This window comes from Physeter macrocephalus, chromosome 20 (genome assembly GCF_002837175.3).
Source record: "Physeter macrocephalus isolate SW-GA chromosome 20, ASM283717v5, whole genome shotgun sequence".
NCBI lineage: Eukaryota > Metazoa > Chordata > Mammalia > Artiodactyla > Physeteridae > Physeter > Physeter macrocephalus.
The window spans coordinates 25,469,088-25,491,658 of NC_041233.1; the positions used below are offsets into that span (position 1 = coordinate 25,469,088).

The 22,571-nt window shown below is 38.5% G+C and overlaps 2 protein-coding genes across 9 annotated transcripts in view; one reads left to right on the forward strand and one right to left on the reverse strand.

Annotated features, from left to right (window-relative positions):
• VCL (vinculin) overlaps positions 1-2,116 on the forward strand; it is a 109,745-nt gene extending 107,629 nt beyond the window's left edge. For all 4 annotated transcript variants that reach the window (XM_028480844.2, XM_024132160.3, XM_028480845.2 and 1 more), the window contains one exon: positions 4-2,116. In XM_028480844.2, the coding sequence (XP_028336645.1) occupies positions 4-150 (147 nt within the window). In that variant the 3' untranslated portion in view covers positions 151-2,116. The remainder of the gene's footprint in view (positions 1-3) is intronic.
• The window catches only part of AP3M1 (adaptor related protein complex 3 subunit mu 1), a 22,777-nt gene continuing 1,466 nt past the window's right edge, over positions 1,261-22,571 (reverse strand). For 3 of the 5 annotated variants that reach the window (XM_007110571.4, XM_007110572.4, XM_007110570.4), the window contains exons 2-10: positions 18,034-18,128; positions 16,571-16,846; positions 15,705-15,876; positions 12,061-12,198; positions 9,928-10,013; positions 8,694-8,827; positions 7,609-7,816; positions 5,759-5,903; positions 1,261-5,287 (exon numbers count right to left, since the gene is read on the reverse strand). In XM_007110571.4, coding sequence (XP_007110633.1) covers positions 5,187-5,287; positions 5,759-5,903; positions 7,609-7,816; positions 8,694-8,827; positions 9,928-10,013; positions 12,061-12,198; positions 15,705-15,876; positions 16,571-16,843 — 1,257 coding nt within the window. In that variant the 5' untranslated portion in view covers positions 16,844-16,846; positions 18,034-18,128 and the 3' untranslated portion in view covers positions 1,261-5,186. The remainder of the gene's footprint in view (positions 5,288-5,758; positions 5,904-7,608; positions 7,817-8,693; positions 8,828-9,927; positions 10,014-12,060; positions 12,199-15,704; positions 15,877-16,570; positions 16,847-18,033; positions 18,129-22,571) is intronic. The other 2 variants (XM_007110573.4, XM_007110575.4) reach the window with 1 other exon arrangement.

Genomic DNA, 22,571 nt, shown 5'->3' on the forward strand with positions numbered 1-22,571 from the left:
CAGGCCACAGAGATGCTGGTTCACAATGCCCAGAACCTCATGCAGTCTGTGAAGGAGACTGTTCGAGAAGCAGAAGCAGCTTCAATCAAAATTCGAACAGATGCTGGATTTACACTGCGCTGGGTTAGAAAGACTCCCTGGTACCAGTAGACACCTGGTTGAACCTGGCTAACACAGAAGCCCCTGCTGAACACAATGAAAATGATCGGAGTCCCAGGAGCCACCCAAGATTACTGGGGGGTTGAAAGCCACATCTTGGCCTGACATAACAGAAAGGAACGGGGCCTCTTCACATTAGAAAACATTTATACTCTTGTCATGGACACTTTGAAATGTGTCTCCATATAAAGCCTGTATTCTCGAACACGGCTTTACTTGTGCACACTCTGTCCCAATAGGCAGATCCCCGGGGTTTCTAGCCCATGTACTTCACATAAGCTCAGAATCCAAGAGTGAACACTAGCCAGACATCCTGTTCTGCCCTTGTTCCCTAAAGGACAGTTCCCTTTCTGCCCCCGTCCCCCCATTCTTTCTGCCAGGCTCCCAAGACCCAGGGCTCAGGCAAGTCAGTTAAGGAAATCACTGTGCCTCCAAAATTTTTTTGGGCTTTCCATGTTGCTGCTGACCCTGCCTGCCCTCCCTGGCTGTGCTACCTTGGTCCTTTTCAGGAGTGAGCTTCGCTGTTGCAGGGGAAGGTGGCCTCTGGGGAGCCCCAGCATGTGGGGCCTGGATTCACTTCCTGCCCTTCCCCAATTTAATCCTTCTAGTTTCCCACAGTACAAAACCAGATTTCACTTTGTCAGGAGGAAATCACCAAATCATGTGATTCTGTCTTTACCTCGCTCCAGAGCAATGTCTGTGCTAGGGAAACTTTCCGTCCCATACCCTGCCTCGGCCTGCCAAGGCAGCCATCCCAAGAACACACTGTGTGTCCTGGTGCTCTCTGCCACTGGAGAGGCAGAGTGGCCGGGGCGTGGCCTTCCCATCCTCCCAGCAGGGCCACTCCCAGGCACTCCATGCTTTGTCACTGCCTGCAGAGATCTATGCTGAGGCCTTATCACTCATTCTTAGCTCTTATTGTTCTTTCTGAGCTGAAATGCTGCATTTAATTTTTAACCAAATCATGTCTCCTGTCCTGGCTTTTGTATTCTTCCCACACCCTTCCTAAACAAGGTTTTAAAGATATATGCTTGTTCTATAATTTTGAAAGATCGTTTTTATCCTTTTGAAATTCAGTCCTAAGAATTGGTGCTTGTCCCCAGGAGTATCTAATGGAAAGGCAGTCCTGTCTGAAGGACACTTCCTACCTAAGGGAGGTGGTACTTGCAGACTGGAATTCTGGCACTGCTGGGGATGAATCGATGGGAAATAGTCCTCAATGATTCCTACCTCCCTCAGCCAACGACAGCCAAGCCCCTTGCATCCTACCCTCCCTCCTAAGTACAGTTGTTCAAGAGAGTAATGGTATAATATTTAATTATCACCATAGTAAGTTTCCTATTAGCAAAGTGAGAGAAGGCAATTTTTCCTTTTTTGTACTTATCACTGCTGTCTAAGCATTCCCCAGCACATGAAATTATATTTCTTCCCAAAGCCAGAACTGGATGAGTAAAGGAGTAAGAACCCTTGCCTGAATGTCTTCCCCACCTCCAGTGTGTGTTAGACCCTAACATCGAATGTGTAAAACTTGTCTTAAGTTGGTACTGTACACTCAGGCTTCCTCTGTTTCCTTTTAACTGATGATTATTTTCAAGGCCCTCAGCATCCTTGTATAGTTGCTTACCTGATATAAATGCAATATTAATGCCTTTAAAGCATGAATCTATGCCAAAGATCACCTTTTGTTTTACTAAAGACTACTTAGAGGAAGTAAGAAAAACATGTTTGCTCTCGAAGTTCTTCCAGTGTTTTGAGACACTGGTTTACACTTTGTGCCAATGTGCTTTTCTCTAATATCAGTGCTCAAGACACAGTGAAGCAAATTAAAAAAAAAAAAAAAATCCCTGAAAGCTGATTAGACATCACTAAAAAACTACATTTATAAGCTAGGATTTGTTATATGCAAATATTTTCTGCCTCTTCTGTTTAAAACAATAAAGTACATTTATATAAATAATGCTTTAAATGATGGGTATGTTATTTCAGCAAGAGCTTTTAGATCAGGTTTCTCCTTTGTTTTGAAGAATAGCCAGTGAAGCTAATCCTCAAAATGTGGAAACTAAAGATTTTTATTTAATCCAAATATTGTACTGGAAGAAGTAGAAACCAGCGGTAATATATTTACTTAACAAGATCTTTGTAATAAAGGACAACAATGGGGATTATAAACTAGAAGGAGCAGAAGTGACAAAAGGTTAACAGTAAGAGGAAAGCAGCCAGATGATATAGTAGATCATCCCCTGGTTGAAGTAGTCCATCTTAGAAGATTCTGGCTGTATGTGGAGGTCATCACTATCCCCTAAGCTAAAGCTATTACATGTGCAGGAATACTGCAGGTCTATATTTAATATTCTAAACCCCAGTACAGAACAACGGGGTTGTCAGGGATCCACCAGAGTTATGAGGCAGAGCTAGCTTTTGGGCACATACTCCTCTTCTTGCTTGAGGAAGCTCTAAGAGTAGGAACAGGTTCTTGAAGTAGAGCTGGGACATCAGTATTTTTGCCTTATTTTCTAGATCTGAAAATGGTAAATATCACTAAAGGGGGATAGTACTGCTGACTACATTTATCACTGCTTTAACTTAGAAAAGTTGCTGACTAGGGAGGCAGATTCCAGCTGTCTTGAGTTAAGGGGAACTGTCCAGAGGTACTGAATTAGCTCAGCAATATCTGAAAACAGTATTCATGGCCTCATTTTTTCTATTTTCCATATGTTCACTGGTGCTGCCTTCCTGCTGCATTATAGTTTTTCTCAAGTCAGATGACTCTAAGGACACCAGGACCAGTATTTTCCAAGGTTCGTCTATAGCAGCACTTAAGGAATGAACCCATCACATGAACTCCCTTTGAATAAAATGATGGTGATTCCTTTATGCAGAAAATGAGCTTTTGGGTTATACTCCTTTAAGAATTTAGAAAATGAGGCTATTCTGGAATTATCTGGAATTCTATGCTTGAAAAATATTTCAATACTACTAAGAATTCATGGATCTTTGTTATTAGTAGGTGGTGGTAGGGAGAGTAGTTTTGATCACTTATTGTTCAGCCTGTGGCCAAAAGGGTGATGGTTAGAGAACGTATATAAGGCTGAGGTCAAGAGAGGAGCACTTGGAAGTGCTCTGCAGCAACCCTCACACCTTGTGTCATGATGCAGAGTAAAATGTGACCGTGTTCAGCCTGCCCTAACACTGAGGCATGCCCAGCTGAGAATGCTCAATTAACAGTCGAGCTAAAAAATCACCTTGTTGCTTTCATCTTTTTATTGACAGTGTAGCCGGAGCTAGAGAAAGGACTTACTGGATTCAATCAAATTAATAAATACAATAATTTAAATTGTAAAAGGAAACAGTCTACTTGGAAGTTTTAGCAGAAATTGCTAGAAGCAAGGGACTCTTGGCATACAATCTGCTTGTATATGAGAAGATAGCACAGAAAGAAAATTAGTCCATATACGGATGATTGAGATTAGGGATTCTGCAGAAAGAAAAGCAAATGTATTGATTGCTCTTTTGAGGTATGAACTTTGAAGAGGAAGACATTAAAATGAAAAGCAATTGAACTGGGTAACCAATCTTAGGCAAAGGGAATAAATATTTGGCAACATCTTAATTTTAGCTGCCAAGCTGATATTGGTTACCCTAGAAATTACTAAGTTGCAAAAAGTAACCTTTCCTATTAGATGAAAGGCAGGCTGGGTGCCCTAGGCAGGCAAAGGTAAGAATGCTGCTGTACAGTGGGCTCCCTGTACCAGCACCAACCACTAGCCCTGACAGCAGAATGGGATGAGTGTAAGGGCTATGGTTAGCATGATAAGGGTAAGGGATAAGTTGACAATGAAAAGAATGGAGTCACAAAGAGAAAACTAATAGCAAGAACAAGCACTTACATCTTAACTTTCTCCATTCTTCATGTCTAATGAAGCAAAACAACTGGGCAAGGACTGCTAAGTCAATCAAGTTAAATGATAACAACTGTGGACTGACTTGCCAGCCATGAAGCTGAAACCCTTAAGAACAACAAAAAGAGATAAAAGATTTAAAAAAAAAAAAAAAAAGATTGACAACAGTGAGGCAGGCACATTTTCTTCCTTTAGCTGAACTAGGGCATGAGGCCTTTAGGCTACCTGGTTTTAAGTGGTGTTGGATAAGCTTTATAAAACATGAAGATGGCAAAGGTTCACTTACGTTTCTCTTTTACTACATTAATTTGCTTAAAATCTCAAATGCTTGTGCTTGCAATAACGTCCTAAAAGCAGTAGTGTTCCCTTTTTTTACCTTAAAGCATTCACCCCTTTGATACAGATCATTTTTACTGTGCTAACAGCTGAACCAAGTGGCACAAAACTGAGATGGTACTTACTGCAGCAAGGTCCCTATAAATCAAAATCTGAGCTTTACATAAAAATCTTATTTATAAAAAATACAATACCAAGTACAGTGAGAATGGAGCATGGAGCAGCAGTGCTCCCTGCAAGGGCCATGTGGAGTGGCTTTTGCTACAGTGCTTGCTTAATGGCATAAGTGAAAAGCTGAATAAGGCAAACACTTGAAGAGGCAGTTTTCTGTAAACTTCTTGGGGTGGGAGGAATTTTTCCTCTGTTGGGACAGAAGATTTGGGATGGCTAAGATCAAGTGTGATATTTGGCTGCACTTGATACATCATCACATTACAGACTAAGATAGCTCCTGCTGAGACCAGCTCACTTGTTTTAGGAGAGAGGTTATCACTGTAGACTTTTGCCTTGACTTAAAATATGCAGCCTCCAGCTGGTGTCTCCCTATGGAGGAAATCACCTCTAAAATCTTCCTAAGTGACAAGATACAAATAAGCTAAGTCATTCAGAAGTTTCCTTAGCTTAAAGCTCCTATGAACCCTACATTGATTACTAAGCAACTCTGTGAGTGGTGTGTGGCTCGACACAAATGCTTTAACTAGAATATGTATTCCCATCCAATTGGTACCTAATGGTAATAAACTGTAATGACACTTGGAAAACAAACATATCTTGAGGAATTCTGGCCTCTTCTCATGTCCTCACTTGGAACTTTCCAGCTTTCGTGACATATTTGACTCCTTTAAATGGCTTATATTTCTCCCCATACATGTCCAAGCGGTTTACTTTTAAGCCTGTGTCAAAAAGAATAGGTAAGGAAAGGAATAAATTACTATCCTGGTCACACCAACCAACACAATATTTGCTTAGCAATTAGAGTTTACTACACAGTAAATCTGACATTAACCAGTGTCCTTGTCACCATTTGGAAGCAATGTTCCTTCTACCATTCACAGATTATAGCACTGTGGAAGTATGGTTTTAGTTCAGATTCCCATGTGGACAAGCAGTGTCTTTTAAGGATAATTCTACTTTCTGTGAGTATGAATGACTCCTTCCTTTGTGCTTGAATGAGGGTAGGGGTGAAGGGAAGCTGTGTGAAATAAGGTGCTCTCCAAAATCACTGTACCCATAGCACAGAGTGAAAGGCATACTGGAGCTGTTGCTCTTTGTAGAGACGGAATGTCAGTTACCCTTCTAAGATCCTAGTAGCTGACCTCAGCAAAACTCAATCACCCTTAAACACAAGTCAAATTTCTCCTTACCTGAAATGGCAAGCTGCTGGATCTTGAACTGTATGTTGAGGCTTGGATTCTCTTCTGGCTTGGGTGCTCCAGATTGTAAATTTACCAGTCCTTTAAGACTGGGGAGCTTTTGTGGAGTGATTTTTCCCACATCCCACGTCAGTACCTTAAAAAGACATAAAAAACAAAAACATTCTGAACTATTTATTTAAAGACATATGTTCAAAGACAAGGTGCAAAGACACCATAAACTTCTATACAAAATAAAGCACAGTGTCTTGGAAACAGACCTGGGATTTCCACTGAGTTTTATCACTAATTAGTTCTGTGACTCTGAATGGAGTGAGGGTAGTGAATCAATGTTTGTTAAGCATCTACTTTTGGATATAGCACTGTGCTTGGCACTATTCATATGCTGTCTCAGAGACTCCTGTAATGTAAATTTTGTCATCTTTTAACAAAGGAGGAAACGAAAGCTCTGAGGTCAAATGACTTGCTCAAGGTCACACGGCTAGTTAGAGGCAAGGCTGGGATTTGAACCTGCAGCTCTCTGGTATCAAATGTTCTTTCCACTATACCACCTTTACTGTTTATCTCTGGGCCTAAGTTTATTTTTCCATAAAATAAGAAGATGGGCCTAAATTGGTGTTTTTAAACTTTTAGTGATGGAACCCTTTGTTCAAATGAAATCTTTAGTGAGGAAGCTCAGTAACCGATGAGAAAGTGAAGCTATCATGTTTGAAGCTGGGGTGAAGGGCCAGGGATCTGGAGCTCCCCCTTCACTTCTCAGCCCTGTGTGGTCTCTGGGGAGATTCTTCAAATCCTCAGGATTGGATTAGATGATCTTTAACATTCAATGATTTTACTAAAAAAAAAAAAACCCAAAAAACAACCCCTTTTCATTTACCAGATAGCTCAATGACTCTACTGAGGAAAATAATCATTTTTTACCCAAGCAGGAAGCAGAGAGAAAAATCATCTTTTACAATTTCTCTGAAATCCTTCTGCTAGAGGCAAATATATGTAGGGTGAGAAGGCAGCTTTCCTAGCCAACATCCTCTGTGGAACAGTATGAAACAATGCTTTTAAATTAGAAAGGAAGAGAAAGGTCTTAATTTCTACAGAAAATTTAACAATTAATAGATTATAATATCTATTAACAATAAATAGATCATTATATCCACATAATGCTTTTCTCTCTCTTTTTTTTTTTTTTTTTTTGTGGTACGCGGGCCTCTCACTGTTGTGGCCTCTCCCGTTGAGGAGCACAGGCTCTGGACGCGCAGGCCCAGCGGCCATGGCTCACGGGCCCAGCCGCTCCGTGGCACGTGGGATCTTCCCGGACCAGGGCACGAACCCGTGTCCCCTGCATCGGCAGGCGGACTCTCAACCACTGTGCTACCAGGGAAGCCCCTGCTTTTCTCTTTTTAAAAAGTTTTTTACCAGATGGCCTTAGGTTCGAATCCCAACCTTGCCTCTAACTAGCTGTGTAACCTTGAGCAAGTCACTTGACCTCAGAGCTTTAGTTTCCTTGTTTGTTAAAGGAAGACAAAATTTATATCACAGGCTTCTATGAGACATCTTCCTCATTGAAGAGTGAGTGAATCTCTGGATTATCAATGGATAAGTAAAGGCAGACTCTGAAGGAAGAAAGAATGAGTCTCACTTTTCTGTTTATTGACTCAGCAGCAGATGCAGGATTCCCTCTTCAGGCAGTGGCAGAAGCACAGCACAGTATGCATTCTAGGTTTTGTTAGGAACTTTAATTTTAACCAAGACATTAGACCCTTCCCTCTGTCCCCCCACATCCCCAAAGCACAAAATAAAGATTGCAGAAACACTTGCTCACTCTTGATTTTAGGTGGCTGTACCTTGGTAACTGGATCAAATGTATAGCTGCCTTGTGTTGGTGTCAGGTTCATATTCAACACAACCTTTGGCATGTGAACTGTCACTGTGATTCCTTCAATAGTTTTCCCCATATTTTGCTTTGGTCCAATTGTAATATCAAATCTACCACAAGAACTGTTCTCCTTAAAACTGATGCTATGTTTCACATATACTGGTATTGCCACTAGACTAAAAAGAGAAAGAAAGACACAACCACAAAAACATACAATTAATAGTGTGAGTTCCAGAGGTGGCCTGAAAACCTCAGTCCAGAGTATCCTATACCCCCAGAACTGCAGATTGAGTATGTGTACCAGGGCAGGTTGAGTATAGCACAGTGTTCTGGAACCACTCTGCTAGGAATTATACAATTTCTGAGCAGTAAGTATACAAATCAAGATAGAAATCTGAAGCTTAATTATAGTATAAACAATTGGGGCAAATAGTCCTAGTTTAAAGAAATGAATTAAGATCCCATAGAAAGATAATTTAAAATTATACAAACTAAATAAATCAGTTTCTATGTGGTAAGGGCCAAGAAACAATTCCTCTGCTTTTAAGTCCTCTTCTGATGTTACCCAAAATACTTTCTGATATTTTCAAGGGACAAACCAGCTACAACCCACGATGCTAAATCATTTAAATCATTCATTTAAACTTCAGTGCAGAGAAGAGTGACTTCAAGCCAGTTAGTTGAACAGTGTCCTGGAGAGCTACAGGTAAGTCTGTCTCCTTCTATCAGCCATGACGTCCATAGACCACAGTAAAATTATCGCATGGGTTTACGGTTTCGCCCAGGTTATGCATGGTCCAAAATGCTTGCTCTCAGGTATATATTTTTACTACAGTCTAATTTACTACTACTCTATACTCTTAAGATTCAAAGTATACTGATTATGTTAGACACACATTTTCACCAGTTCTTCCTGGGTCTCCTGGTGAGCAATGGCTAAAGGGAGCAATGAGGAATTCAAGTACCCAATTTGTTAGAATGAAACAGGGAAAAGTGAGTTCTATGCAGTACACTGATACATGACAGGAGATTCTGATTGATGCATCAACATACTTTTGTGAGCTGACACGGTATGATATGAGTCGGAAGTTTCCATCTGGAGGAATAAATGACAAAACTCTTTCAGATTCCCAACGCTTGAACCGGATGCAGGGGTGGAAGCTGACATCATCTAGAAGCCTCGGGTTCTGCCAGGGAAACAGAAGACAACCATATTTATAAAGTATAATGAATATTGCAACTCTAATTCAGATATTATGAGAAATTAATATGCTTCATTAAGATACAGCAGTCATGTAAGAGTTTGTTATGATCACATCAACACAACTTTACAGTTTCACAATGCTTTAAAGTCTGCAAATATTTTATATACATTATTTTATTTGAATTTCAATAACTCTATGAGGTAGAAAATGTGAGTGGTATCATTTCCATTTCATAGATGAAAAAACTGAGGTTCAAAGAGCTCAGGGTCAGGACAAGTTAGAGGCAGAGATAGCATCAGAGCTCAGTTCTCTTTATGGTTCTTAGTAGCATATCATGCTGTATCTAAAATGATGCAAAAGGGGCTTCCCTGGTGGCGCAGTGGTTGAGAGTCCGCCTGCCGATGCAGGGGACAGGGGTCATTTCATAGATGAAAAAACTGAGGTTCAAAGAGCTCAGGGTCAGGACAAGTTAGAGGCAGAGATAGCATCAGAGCTCAGTTCTCTTTATGGTTCTTAGTAGCATATCATGCTGTATCTAAAATGATGCAAAAGGGGCTTCCCTGGTGGCGCAGTGGTTGAGAGTCCGCCTGCCGATGCAGGGGACAGGGGTTCATGACCCGGGCCGGGAGGATCCCACATGCCGCGGAGCAGCTGGGCCCGTAAGCCATGGCCGCCAAGCCTGTGCGTCCGGAGCCTGTGCTCCGCAACAGGAGAGGCCACAACAGTGAGAAGCCCGCGTACCACAAAAAAAAAAAAAGAAAAAAAAAAGATGCAAAAGATCAATGTCCTTTCATATCAACAAAGCATGTAATAATTCAGGAAAAGCAGCACCGCACATTTGCGGACGCCAGCCAGCCATTTAAGCTACTTCTAGCATACTCAGAGGCAAAGACCCCTCCTCAGCCGTTCCATAAAGGCAATGCTCATCATGTAAGCTACTGTGTTTGGAAGCTGTGTTAGGAATATTTCTTAGATAATCCTTTGCAATCTAAAACAAACATGTCTCAGTATTTATCATTTCATTTAGTACTTCACATGTATTAGGCTTGCAAGGAGCTACAAAACAGGAGAACAAAACTTACCATGAAAGAAAGGGAAAGGTCAGGCATTCCGGATAGCTTAATGCAAGCATCAATTACCCCCTGAATTTCTGCAAAGACTGTAGATCCTAAAGAAAGAAATAAAGGTGATAGCATCACTGGAATCTGCATCTTTACTAGAGCTATCACTGTATCTGAAGTAATGGAGATATCTCCAGGGTGTCAGACATACTGAAGCTTGGCACATCTATTAAAAGGTTAGTGGACAGAGGACCCATTACACTAGTTCAGATAGCTTCTTTACTGAGTGCCATGGCCTGTATCTATCTCTGGTTAGAATATGATAATTCTAAGGAAAATCAAACCTGTCCCTATCTTTATAGCATCAACCTTGTAAGACTGCTGGTTGTGAAGGTAAAATATTTTTTTCCAGTGATTTTTAAAATTAAAAAAAAATTTATTCAATTTTTAAAGGTTACTTTCCATTTACAGTTATTATAAAACATTGGCTATATTCCCTGTGTTGTACAATACATTCTTGAGCTTCTCTTACACCCAATAGTTTGTATCTCCCATTCTCCCACCCCACCCCACAATGGTAACCACTAATTTGTTCTCTATATCTGTGAGTCTGCTTCTTTTTTGTTAAATTCAACAGTTTGTTGTATTTTTTTAGAGTCCACATATAAGTGATATCATATAGTATTTGTCTTTATCTGGCTTATTTCACTTAGCATAATGACCTCCAAGTCCATCCGTATTACTGCAAATAGCAAAATTTCTTTATTTTTTATGGCTGAGTAGTATTCCAATGTGTATACATCTTCTTTATCCATTTATCTGCTGATGAACACTTAGGTTGCTTCCATATGTTGGCAATTGTAAATAATGCTATGAACACTGGGGTGCATGTATCTTTTCAAATTAGTGTTTTGTTTTCAAAATTAAAATATTTTAATGACCATTTTTTTTTTTCTTAGATTCCATATATATGTGTTAGCATACGGTATTTGTTTTTCTCCTTCTGACTTCACTCTGTATGACAGACTCTAGGTCCATCCACCTCACTACAAATAGTTCAATTTTGTTCCTTTTTATGGCTGAGTAATATTCCATTGTATATGTCCACATCTTCTGTATCCATTCATCTGTTGATGGACACTTAGGTTGCTTCAATGTCCTGGCTATTGTAAATAGAGCTGCAATGAACATTGTGGTCCATGACTCTTTTTGAATTATGGTTTTCTCAGGGTATATGCCCAGTAGTGGGATTGCTGGGTCGTATAGTAGTTCTATTTTTAGTTTTTTAAGGAACCTCCATACTGTTCTCCATAGTGGCTGTATCAATTTACATTCCCACCAACAGTGCATGAGGGTTCCCTTTTCTCCACACCCTCTCCAGCATTTATTGTTTGTAATGGCTCCTAGTTCTTAAAAGTTAACAGCTAGCTTTAGTCCATTTCATTAGAAACTTGGCTAATTTTATTTAAAATATTTTAACTTTGATTTATTGTTAAAATATTTTAAATAAAATTAGCCAAGTTTCTAATGAAATGGACTAAGCTAGCTGTTAACTTTTAAGAAATAGGAGCCATTATTCTTTAATAGTACAGCTATTATTCCATACAATGGAATTTCATAATAAAAAGGGCACTCACTGTAGAGATAGTGTCTATAATTCACAGTAACTCATATTCACACACCAACTAGCTGTGTGACCTTGAACAGATTACTTAATACTTAACTCTTCTAAGCCTCAGTTTCCCCATGTATAAAATGTGAGGGTTGGACTAGATGTTTTTAATAAAATGTTATGATTCTAATACAGTACTGTTCTTTAGTCTGGGGTCTTTACTAGAAGGACTGCACATAAAGTGGTAGCAAAAAGTATGGTGCATAGCAGATACACAAATATTAAACTGAATAAATGGCAAGATGGAAATGAATATAGGGTAATAATAGGCTTAAAGTAAGGTGGCATGAAATCTGATTTACAAAGGTTTGGCATTTCTCAACTAGAGGTTATGAAAATAATATGACACCTCTGGACAAAATAAACATGTGAAAATGAATGCCTTTCCACTGAAATGCATACTGCCAAGGGATTTCGGTTTCTATTCAGCTTATGTCAGCTGAACTGTTTTTTCCCTGATAAGATAATATGCACACAATTACCTGATTTATCTATAATTGCATCTATTTCTTCAACGACATCAAAATAGGCTTCATTGTTTGTGTACTTTACCCCTGCTCGGCGCCATGGGATGTTGGACAGCTGCCCAGTGGGGAGTGTGTCCCCAACATTACTACTGCCTAGAAACCGGAAAAACAGAAAGCAAAGCTAACACATAAGATGCTCATCAGAAAAGCTCTTAACAGAAAAAAAACTCAAGTACTTTAGCTGCTTCTTTAGTGTTTGCGTTTTTCTCCACTGAAGTTGTGGATGGTTTACAGAATTGTCAGAGACATATCCATACCAATGTGATCAAATTTCTAGAAGACAGAAATAGGCCATGTGGTCCTGTGTCTATCTGCCAAACCAGGTTAAATTCATTTACTTATCTTTTGCTTCCTGTGTGTTAACAGTAACCTAACCTAATTCCAGTGGCTCAACAACAGAATCTCATCCTGCTACCTCTGATGAAAAAAGAGGCTGGTTGTTTCAAAACCCTCTGCTGATAAAATGTCTGCACTGAGAATACAGAGTGATAAGTAGGCCATTTGGTATTCAGCTTAAATTATACATGAGATGCCGCCAAGCAGAGTTAACTGGCTGAAGAACATACTCTGGCCGTTTCCCATTTTAAGGTCAGCACACCCATATGGCACACCCACATGCAATACGGCTAATGTTCAAAATCTGGCTAACTTCCTGGTAAACTGACATATGTCCGAAAATAAGTCTGGTTGTCCAAAACATACACCCTTGAGCTGTGACATATTTAACATTCTGGTTAATTTACTTTTCCAACTCAAAAGTAGTACATGCTTAATAATAACAACAACATGTGAAAAGTTCAGAAAAGTAGCTAAAAAAAAATCTATCTTCCTATCACCAAAATACAACTACCATTAACATTTTGGTATATTTCTTTAAACATTTCCCTCAAAACAGGTTGCATTTATTATTTTTTTCTCTTTTGATAATTTTGCTTTTTTCAGATTTCACTTTAAAACATACAATTGGCCCTTGGGACTTCCCTGGTGGGCGCAGTAGTTAAGAATCCGCCTGCCAATGCAGGGGACGCGGGTTCGATCCCTGGTCTGGGAAGATCCCACGTGCCTCGGAGCAACTAAGCCTGTGTGCCACAACTACTGAAGCCCGCGTGCCACAACTAATGAAGCCTGTGTGCCTAGAGCCCGTGCTCCGCAACAAGAGAAGCCACTGCAGTGAGAGCCTGCTCGCCGCAACTACAGAAAGCCCACGCGCAGCAACGAAGACCCAATGCAGCCTAAATAAATAAATAAAAATACACAGTTGACCCTTGAACAACGCAGGGTCTAGGGGTGCTGATCCCTGTGCAGTTGAAAATCCATGTATAATTTTACAGTTGGTGTTCTGTACACATGGTTCTGCATCAACAGATTCAACCAACTCCGGCTTGTGTAGTACTATAATATGTGTTTATTGAAAAAAAATCTGACTTTAAGTGGACTTGGGCAGTTCAAACCCGTGTTCGATTGTAGTTGCAGTCAAAGTACACATACAACTTTGTAGTGTAATTATGGTTGGTGTTCCTGTCTCCAACCCTGTTGCCTTCCAGAATTTTCTAAAAACACTGCTTTAACCTTCCTGTTCTAAAACTTTAAATGTTTCCCCACTGGCTTTATGATTAAAGCTAAATATTTAGACTAGCATTCCAGGACTTCCTCAACTTAACTTTTTAATTTTATCTCACTACTCAACTGAAAAACAGCTCTCCTCTGTTAAACAAGTTAATACAATCCAAGATTTTTCACTGTGTTTTTTCTTATACAGTTCCATCTATGAAGAATGTTCTTATTCCTCCCTCTCTTCCTAAATTCTATTGATTCTCCAGGACCCTGTCCTAGGTCCACCCACTACAGTTCAGGAGAGATTACTTTATCCACTGAACCACTCTCTTGATCTTTATAATGTATTGCCTTAACAATCCATTTATGGGACTTCCCTGGTGGTCCAGTGGTTAAGACTCAGCGCTCCCAGTTCAGGGGGCCCGAGCTCGATCCCTGGTCAGGGAAATAGATCCTGCATGCATGCTGCAACTAAGAGTCCATATGCAGCAACTAAGAAGCCCACATGCAGGAACTAAGAAGCCCGCACGCTGCAACTAAGATCCCACATGCCGCAACTAAAGATCCCGTGTGCTGCAACTAAGATCCGGAGCAGCTAAATAAATAAAAATAAAATAAATAAATATAAAAAAATAATAATCAATTTTTAAAAATTTTATATTTCACTAATTTTTTTCTGACTATAAAATACATGTTCATTTTGGAAATCAGAAAGTATAATGCAAAAATAAAGATAATATGTAGTTCCTTAGCTGGAGATGGTATTATAAACTTTAGAACATTTTTTGTGGGAATATTTATGTATAATTAAGAGTAACTTTTTATGGTTGTGTGTTTTTTTCTTTTTTTTCTTTTTTGGCCACGCTGCACAGCTTGTGCAATCTTAGTTCCCCGACCAGGGAATGAACCTGGGCTCCAGCAGTGAAAGCAAGAAGTCCTAACCAATGGACTGCCAGGGAATTCCCTGTTTGTTTGTTTTTTTTTTTCCATTTAATATTACACCATGTGTACCCTCCAGTGTCACTACACTATCTATGAAGTATGAAATTGCTTTTCAAAATCTCATACTGTTATTTATGTGTTTTAATTTTTTTTTCCAGTTTCTCATCCAGAGTTTACGTTTTAGGAGCAAAGACACCCCATCTTATCTTTCCTTAAATTTCTCCTGACACTCAGTCTTGCCCAGAGGATGAATAAAGGACTGATCACTTTCTTATAGGCCTCTCTTACCCCATTTTTTAGGTCACTGCACTTGGAAAGGGGTTTGCAATGGTGGAGAGTATAGCTGAAGTGACATATAACATTTCACAGAAATCTTTCTCTAGAAGACTTTGATACTTTCAAAAGTATATCGTCCTCTGGATGTACCTAATTTCTAGCTATACTCAAGAATTAAACCAAAATTAGAAGTTTGTAACACAAATACAAGGCCCACAATGCATGAAATCTCACAAATAGACTAATTTTCTCTTTTTAATATATCTTCTATATGTACAAAATAAAGACTTGGAGGAGATGGCATGTACTCTGTGGTGCAGTCTTAAATTTTCTATACTCTAGTAATTGTGGGGTATGCAGCATAATGCCAGTTTTATAATGCTCTTATTTTATTTTATTTTTTTCCCAGCTTTACTGAGATATAATTGACATATAAAATTGTATTAGTTTAAGGTAGACAACATAATGATTTGATATATGTATATACTACAAAATGATTACCACAATAATTAACAGCCGTCACTACATTGGCTTCTTTATGATTAACTGGGAAAATTTATTCAGTCTTACTGGTTAGTGTTAAACAATAGTAATAATATTTTTGTAGTCTTGTAGCAAAATAACAGAAGAGTAATAACCAAAAGTTCTGTATCATTTAAGATACAGTCTCTTTTCATGAAAAGAAATATACATCCATTTTAACATTATTACTAACTATAATTCTGGCCAAAATGGACTACCTTAATAATCTGCCAGATCATAAGCAAAAATGAATTGTTTATTAAGTTTTAATGGCTCAGTTCCTAACAGAATGTGTTTCACCTTACCTGTAATAGAGTTGACGACAGAACGCAGAATTGTTGGTGGTTTAATCAATTCTTTCAAAATGTTAGATTCAGTAGCCAGTGGAAATCCATTGTCTAACATTTCTTCCAAGAGCTCATATACTATGACCACATTATCCTTAATTGCAGCCTCCGAACACTCACCAAAGTAGTCCTAACAAAATGTACATAACATTGCACAATGGAAGACATGAAGACAGGCTTGCTAAATACTTTTTGTTCTAAAGGGTAAGCTTACAGTAGCGTAATTCATTGTTTAAGATGTTGAAAATATGTAAAACAGAGGGAAAAAAACCTCCATAGTTCTATATACTATTTCTCAATATTTCCTTAATATTTTTAAACTGAATTGAATTCCTATTAGATGTTATGCCAGAAAGTACACTGAAATGTTAAAACAGAATGTGAACTAGAAACTTCATTTGCCCCGATTAGGTACTCCAAAAAACAAAGATCAGTTTAAAATTATTGGTATATTCAGCAAGAGAAGAAAAAAATAAAGTGTAAGTATTGGAAGATTTCATAACCAGTAAAAACCGTGGTACTATTCAGAGAACTATATGTGGAGGGCACTATTATTTCCTAATGACATAATTTATAATACATAAAAAAAAAATACAGCTTCCATGACCATGAGATTGTTTTGTTCTTCTAAAACAGTAACTGGAGTACCATGTGTACTACTGTATGCCCTACTAAAAAGGTTTATGTTTATGAACTTATGCTTAGTTGAAAAGAAGAGGGAGAGACAGAGAGACACACTACACATCAAAAACTGGGTATTTAAAGAATATAATCATACTATAACTTGGATAATTCAAATTCAAAATATCTGATGAATAACCAACCTGAAAAGTATCAGCAACTCGATGTAGGAACTCAATTACAAAGAGAGGTGGCACTTCAGTCTGTATGACAGAGACAAAGAAAAGCTTATCCCGATAGATACTGATGAGGTAGTGGTGAGGTGTTGAAATAACAGGTGGTACATTTTCAACATCAGCTGCTTTCTCTTGAGCTTCAAAGAAATAATCACAGACAGACTGGCTCACAACACTCTTCCAGTGCTTCTCTAGAAATATGTCACCGGAACAGTTTATGAGAAATAGACTGTGGATCATTTTCTGGGGGAGGAAAAACGTTTAAATTTAGTATATACCAAAAAAGTATCCTTGTATTATCTGGACACCAAAACCAGACAAAGGCAATACAAGAAACTACAGACCAATATCAGTTAAGACTATAGGTATAAAAATCCTCAACAGGGCTTCCCTGGTGGCGCAGTGGTTGAGCGTCCGCCTGCCGATGCAGGGGACACGGGTTCGTGCCCTGGTCCGGGAAGATCCCACATGCCGCGGAGCGGCTGGACCCGTGAGCCATGGCCGCTGAGCCTGCGCGTCCGGAGCCTGTGCTCCGCAACGGGAGAAGCCACAACAGTGAGAGGCCCGCGTACCGCAAAAAAAAAAAACAAAAACGAAAACAAACAAACAAAAAAAACAAAATAAAAATCCTCAACAAAATACTAGCAAACTGAATCCAGCAACATGTAAAAAAGATTATAACCCTGACCAAGACGGATTCATTCAAGAATGCAAGGTTGGGGCTTCCCTGGTGGCACAGTGGTTGAGAGTCCGCCTGCCGATGCAGGGGATACGGGCTCGTGCCCCAGTCCGGGAGGATCCCGCATACCGCGGAGCGGCTGGGTTCGTGAGCCATGGCCGCTAAGCCTGCACGTCCGCAGCCTGTGCTCCGCAACGGGAGAGGCCACAGCAGTGAGAGGCCCGCGTACCGCAAAAAAAAAAAAAAAAAAAAAAAAAAAAAAAAAAAAAACCTGTAATAGCGAAAACTATTATTATTTATTAATAGTACAACGGGAAAATAAACTAGTGTATTATTAAAGGGAAATACACAGCAATGAAAATGAATAAACTATTGCTACATGAAACAAGTATGGATGAATCTTACAAACACAATATTGAACAAAGCCAGACACAAAAGGATACATACAGTATGATTCTATTTATATGAAGTTCTAGAACAGACAAAGCTAATCTATAGTTTGAGAAATCAAATGGTTTCTTTTAGGAAGCATGGTGGGGGTGATGACTAAGACAGGAACAGGGTTGGTCTCCTAAGGTGTGGGTAATGTTTTATTTCTTGATCTAGATGATGGTTACAAGTTGTGTTCATTTTGTGATAATTCATTGGGCTTTATGTTATGCTTGTATACTTTTCTGAGTGTTAGTTATGCCTCAAATAAAAAGTTTATTGTCCTTGTAATATGGGAGACAGTGGACAAATATCTAATTACCTTAACTTGCTCCTTTCTTTTATATAGATAACATCAGTATCAGGTGTTTACTGGTCCATTCATTCAAAATTACAGTAGTGAATGATAAATGTAGCCTACGGAGAAAGAATATAAAATCTATGAATATAATAATTTCTATGCATGAAGATAAATTCCAAAGAGGAAAGGAAGAGTTTCCAGAATGAATTCATTCAATTCTACTGACACAGAAAACAATGACATCAACCTGACCAGTTCTTTTTATAGGAAGTTATTTACTTAATGAAAGCAGTTGACATTTAAAGACTATTTGGTGATGATTTCCTCTTCCCATTTGGTGACTGTTCAATAGTTATTAAATAATACTAATTACTAAGATGTGCTTTAGCAATTATTGTATTAATAAAGTATGGATGCTGTTAATATTGATAGTTTAGGGTTCCAGTTTATTAGAAAAAGAAAATGTTTCCTTGTTCAAAGGCATCTCTATTTAGCCAAGTAATCAACCTGAGTTGGCCGCAATAAATGCTGATACCTCAGGCTTTGGACCTACTAAATTTTTCCGGATTAATATCTGGAAACTCCTAAATCTTTCCACTTTATCTAGTCAGATGCTTTGTTTAATAGGTTTGCTTTGTGTCAGTTTCTATTTGAGTGTTAAAATAGTGTCACTGGAATATAGAGAACCTACTGACTTTTAACCTCTGTTCTCTGATACACTGTAAAAAAATAGAACAGGAGTACCCAGCAATAAGATCTGCAACTAAATTTGCATTATGATGCCTTTTGTGGAATAAAATTTTCATCTGAAATATAAAGTACGATTTAAAGTGGAACATTGGAATCAACTCAATGAGACCCAGATTTGAGCACTTCAGGTGAGCCCCCTATGGAATATGGCATCCTTCACAATAATTAATTTTTAGCTTCAAAGTATTTTATTCATTAAAAATAAATGAATTAATAATATCTAAAATTGAGTACTTACTGTGGGCCAAACACTATCCTAGGCACTTTTCTTATATTATCTTATTTAATCCTCACAACTCAATGCTGTAAATACTGTTCTTATCCCCATTTTACAGATAAGACAAAGTCTTGGAAATGATAAGTCAATTATCTAAGATGATACAATAAGTACCAGAGCTAGGATTCAAACCCAGATCCAGTTGAATCTTGAGCTCCTGTTCTTACCTGCCTCTTAGAAACTAATTATCAGGAACACACTCTATTGCATCAGTGTCCAGTACAATTTACTGCAATAATGGACATGTCCTCTATCTGTGCTGTCCGATACAGCAGCCACTAGTCACATGTGAGCACTTGAATATGGCTAATGCAATGGAGGTACTTAAGTTTTAATTTTAATTAATTTAAATTTAAATAACTACACGGAGCTAGCTGTTATCATATTGGACTGGGCAGCAAATGTGCTGTTTGAGCTTATAATTTAAGAGGAAGAGTTGAAGGATAGGCCGATTGTTTAGTTAGAAGCCAAAATGTATTCTAATAAATTATTTAGCCCAGAAATTATATTTAAGAGAGCTGACATAGGTTATCTTCTTAAACTATTCATCCTAAAGAAAGTGTAGTTCACATGGATCTGTGGTACTCCATTGCCACAGTATACCCTAAAAAAGCTGCTTATTCTTGAAGCAAGTGACTTTGTAGTTTCTTTATTTGAGCGGCCAGATTCCTACTCATCCTCATAAGCTGGTGAAAAATTCTTTCCAGGAAAAGTTTCCACCAAAGTTGTTTTCATTGGCAGTAGTTCATGTCTCAGAAGAATAGAGTAAGTTAAACTGCCATCTGGATTTACTGCAGTTGTCCTCAGTGCTGAGATGAAAGCACAGCACTTGTAGCTTTCAACAGTGCTTAGCTTCAAAACCCATCTTAACCTTCTATTATAGGAAAAGAAAGCTTATTTCTTCTATCCATATTAAGACCAAGGGCCTAATGCAAAAAACAAATACCACATGCAGCAGTGTAAAATTTGCTTGTTTCTTTAGCTACTTATCCTTTGAGTAGCTGCAGTTATTTCTTTCATTATTTTAATAAACTTTCTGGGAAAGCTACCAACACAACTATCTTTTTGTTTCTAGTGACTTCTGAGTCAGAAAACAGACTTCTCCAGGCTTATTTTAAAGCCACTTAAGAAACTGTGTTCAGAGGCAGTTCCATCAGAGCTTTGACTGCAGCTTAAATACTTCATAAACCCTCTTTACTGAATGTTGAACACACTCACCCTGATGGTTCACAAGCAGTGCAATTACAATAGTCAAAATATCTTTGGAAGAGAGTGTCTAAAAAAGAAAATGTATTCCTTCTGTATATAACAGAATGGAGGCATAGAAGGGCCTGTATCTAAGGTGAGAGAATAAAACAAGAAAATAATCTAGCTATTCTGATTTTTAACCAATATTTTGACCCTGTTCATTCAACAGTTTTGAATGTTTTATATATTAAGCAATGGGGATACAAGGTGAACAAAATAAGAGTCTCTGAACTCACAGCATTTAGAGTTCAGCAAAGAAGGCAAACAATTTGATACAGTAAGATGATAGGGGAAATACAGTGTGCTATAAAAATCCACAAGGCTTCAAGGTGAGAAAGAACATAAGACAAAGAAATCCAGTACAAATTTAGCAACTTCAGAAGGAGGATGGAAGTGATGAGATGAGAATGGAGAAGAAGATAAGCAGAGATTGGTTCACTTTATTCTCAGTGCAATGTAAAATCATTTTTTATGGTTTTACGCAGGGGATTCATGCAACCCAATTTACAGTTTTAAGATCGCACTGTGGAAACTGGATAATTGGGCAACTGAATATTGTGACACTAGTTGAGAGAAGAGTTCTGTGGTGGTCTAGACTAGAGTGTTGATAATAGGGATGGAGTAAAATGAAAAGATAAGAGAAACATTTAGGGTTGAGAAAAGTTTGGGGAGTGGGGAACAGGCAGTGGAGATGAGAGGGAAAACAAGGGATTCAGCCCTGGTTCTATACAATCTGACCCAATTCTGGATGTATTTGACCCCAATGGATATATTCAAAAGACCATTGTATATATAGGTCTGGTGCTTCAGAGAGAAGCCAAACTGGAGATAGATTTGTGAGTACTGTAATCATGATTTTTTATTAATGCAAAATATAACTATAAGGAGACTAAAACTACAAAGAGAGAATGTGTACAGTAGAAGAGAACCTATGGAAGGAACTTCAAAATCTGAGTAGCATGTGGGTCAAGAAAGTGGACCTGGAAAAAGACTGAGAAGATGTGGCTGAAGAGGGATAAGAAAAAAAAGGGGGGGGAGTTTAGTAACCAGAGTATATTAGTGTGTTTCCAGAAAAAAGGAGTGGTAAACATTTTAAATGGCACAAAGAGGTCAAGCTACAAGGAAAACTGAAAATACCTGTTACTTTACAGTGTTTCTCAACCTTCATTATTGCATTCTAAGGTGACTTTTCAGACTCCCCTTCACTCACGCCCCTCCTACATAAAATTTTAATACCACGGAATACTTCTGTACGCCTCTTTATGTACCATAAATACCTGTGCTTTATACATAAAAGTATGATTTTTTTTTTTTTTTTGGCCTCAAAGGAAGCAAGTTTCCAGCCTGATGAGAACGTACAATTTAACACATAGAGGCCATTTGGTGATCTTAGTAAGGGCACTTTCAGTGGTAGCTCAGCGGAATGGTGTAAACAAGATATACTGCAGTGGGCTGAGAAATAAATAGCAAGAAGTTGGAAAAACAGAGATGAGAGTAGATGATACATTCAAGAACTATAGCTATGAAGGAGAGGAAAGGACAAGAAAATAAATGGGACTAGTTCATAAAGTTAAGGAAGAGTATTTTTAAATGCTGAAGGAAAAATGTGAGTAGAAGGGTAAAGGCTGATGAATTGGAGAGAGGAAATAACTTAACCAAAAAAAAATAAGACCCTGAGAAGGTAGGAGAGGATGGCACTGGGAAACTAGGTGAAAGGATTTGCCTTCCCTAAGGAGAAGGGACACTTTTTCCTCTTTAAACAGAAGGGAAGCAGATTTGTATATTTGGTTGCAAGAAGATGATGGCTTCTATTTTCTCTGTGTAATAGGAAAGAAGGTCATTTGTTGAGAGAGAGTGAATTTCTCTCCTCTACAAATACCATTCGTTATGTGTGAATTGAAATATTATTGAGCTACTTAAAAATATCTAGTCTGCAGGGTACTCCAATAGTCTATTATGTTGACTGTTTAAAAACATTGTAAAATCCTAAGATTCAGTAAGAAAAGCTAACCTTATTGCCAAGAGAGCATTCCTACTAAAGGTACGTTAAGATTCAGGTAATTTTTCATTCATTTCAATCCTCCACTTTTCCTATGGTCTCAAATGAAAGTGTCCTCCGTTCTTTCTAACATTAATTTTTCCACTTGTAATTTTGATCCCATCCCCTTTCCTCTCTTCCCAGGTCTTATCTCCTGTTTCTTTCTTTTTTTTTTTTTTTTTTTTGCGGTACGCGGGCCTCTCACTGTTGTGGCCTCTCCCGTTGCGAAGCACAGGCTCCGGACGC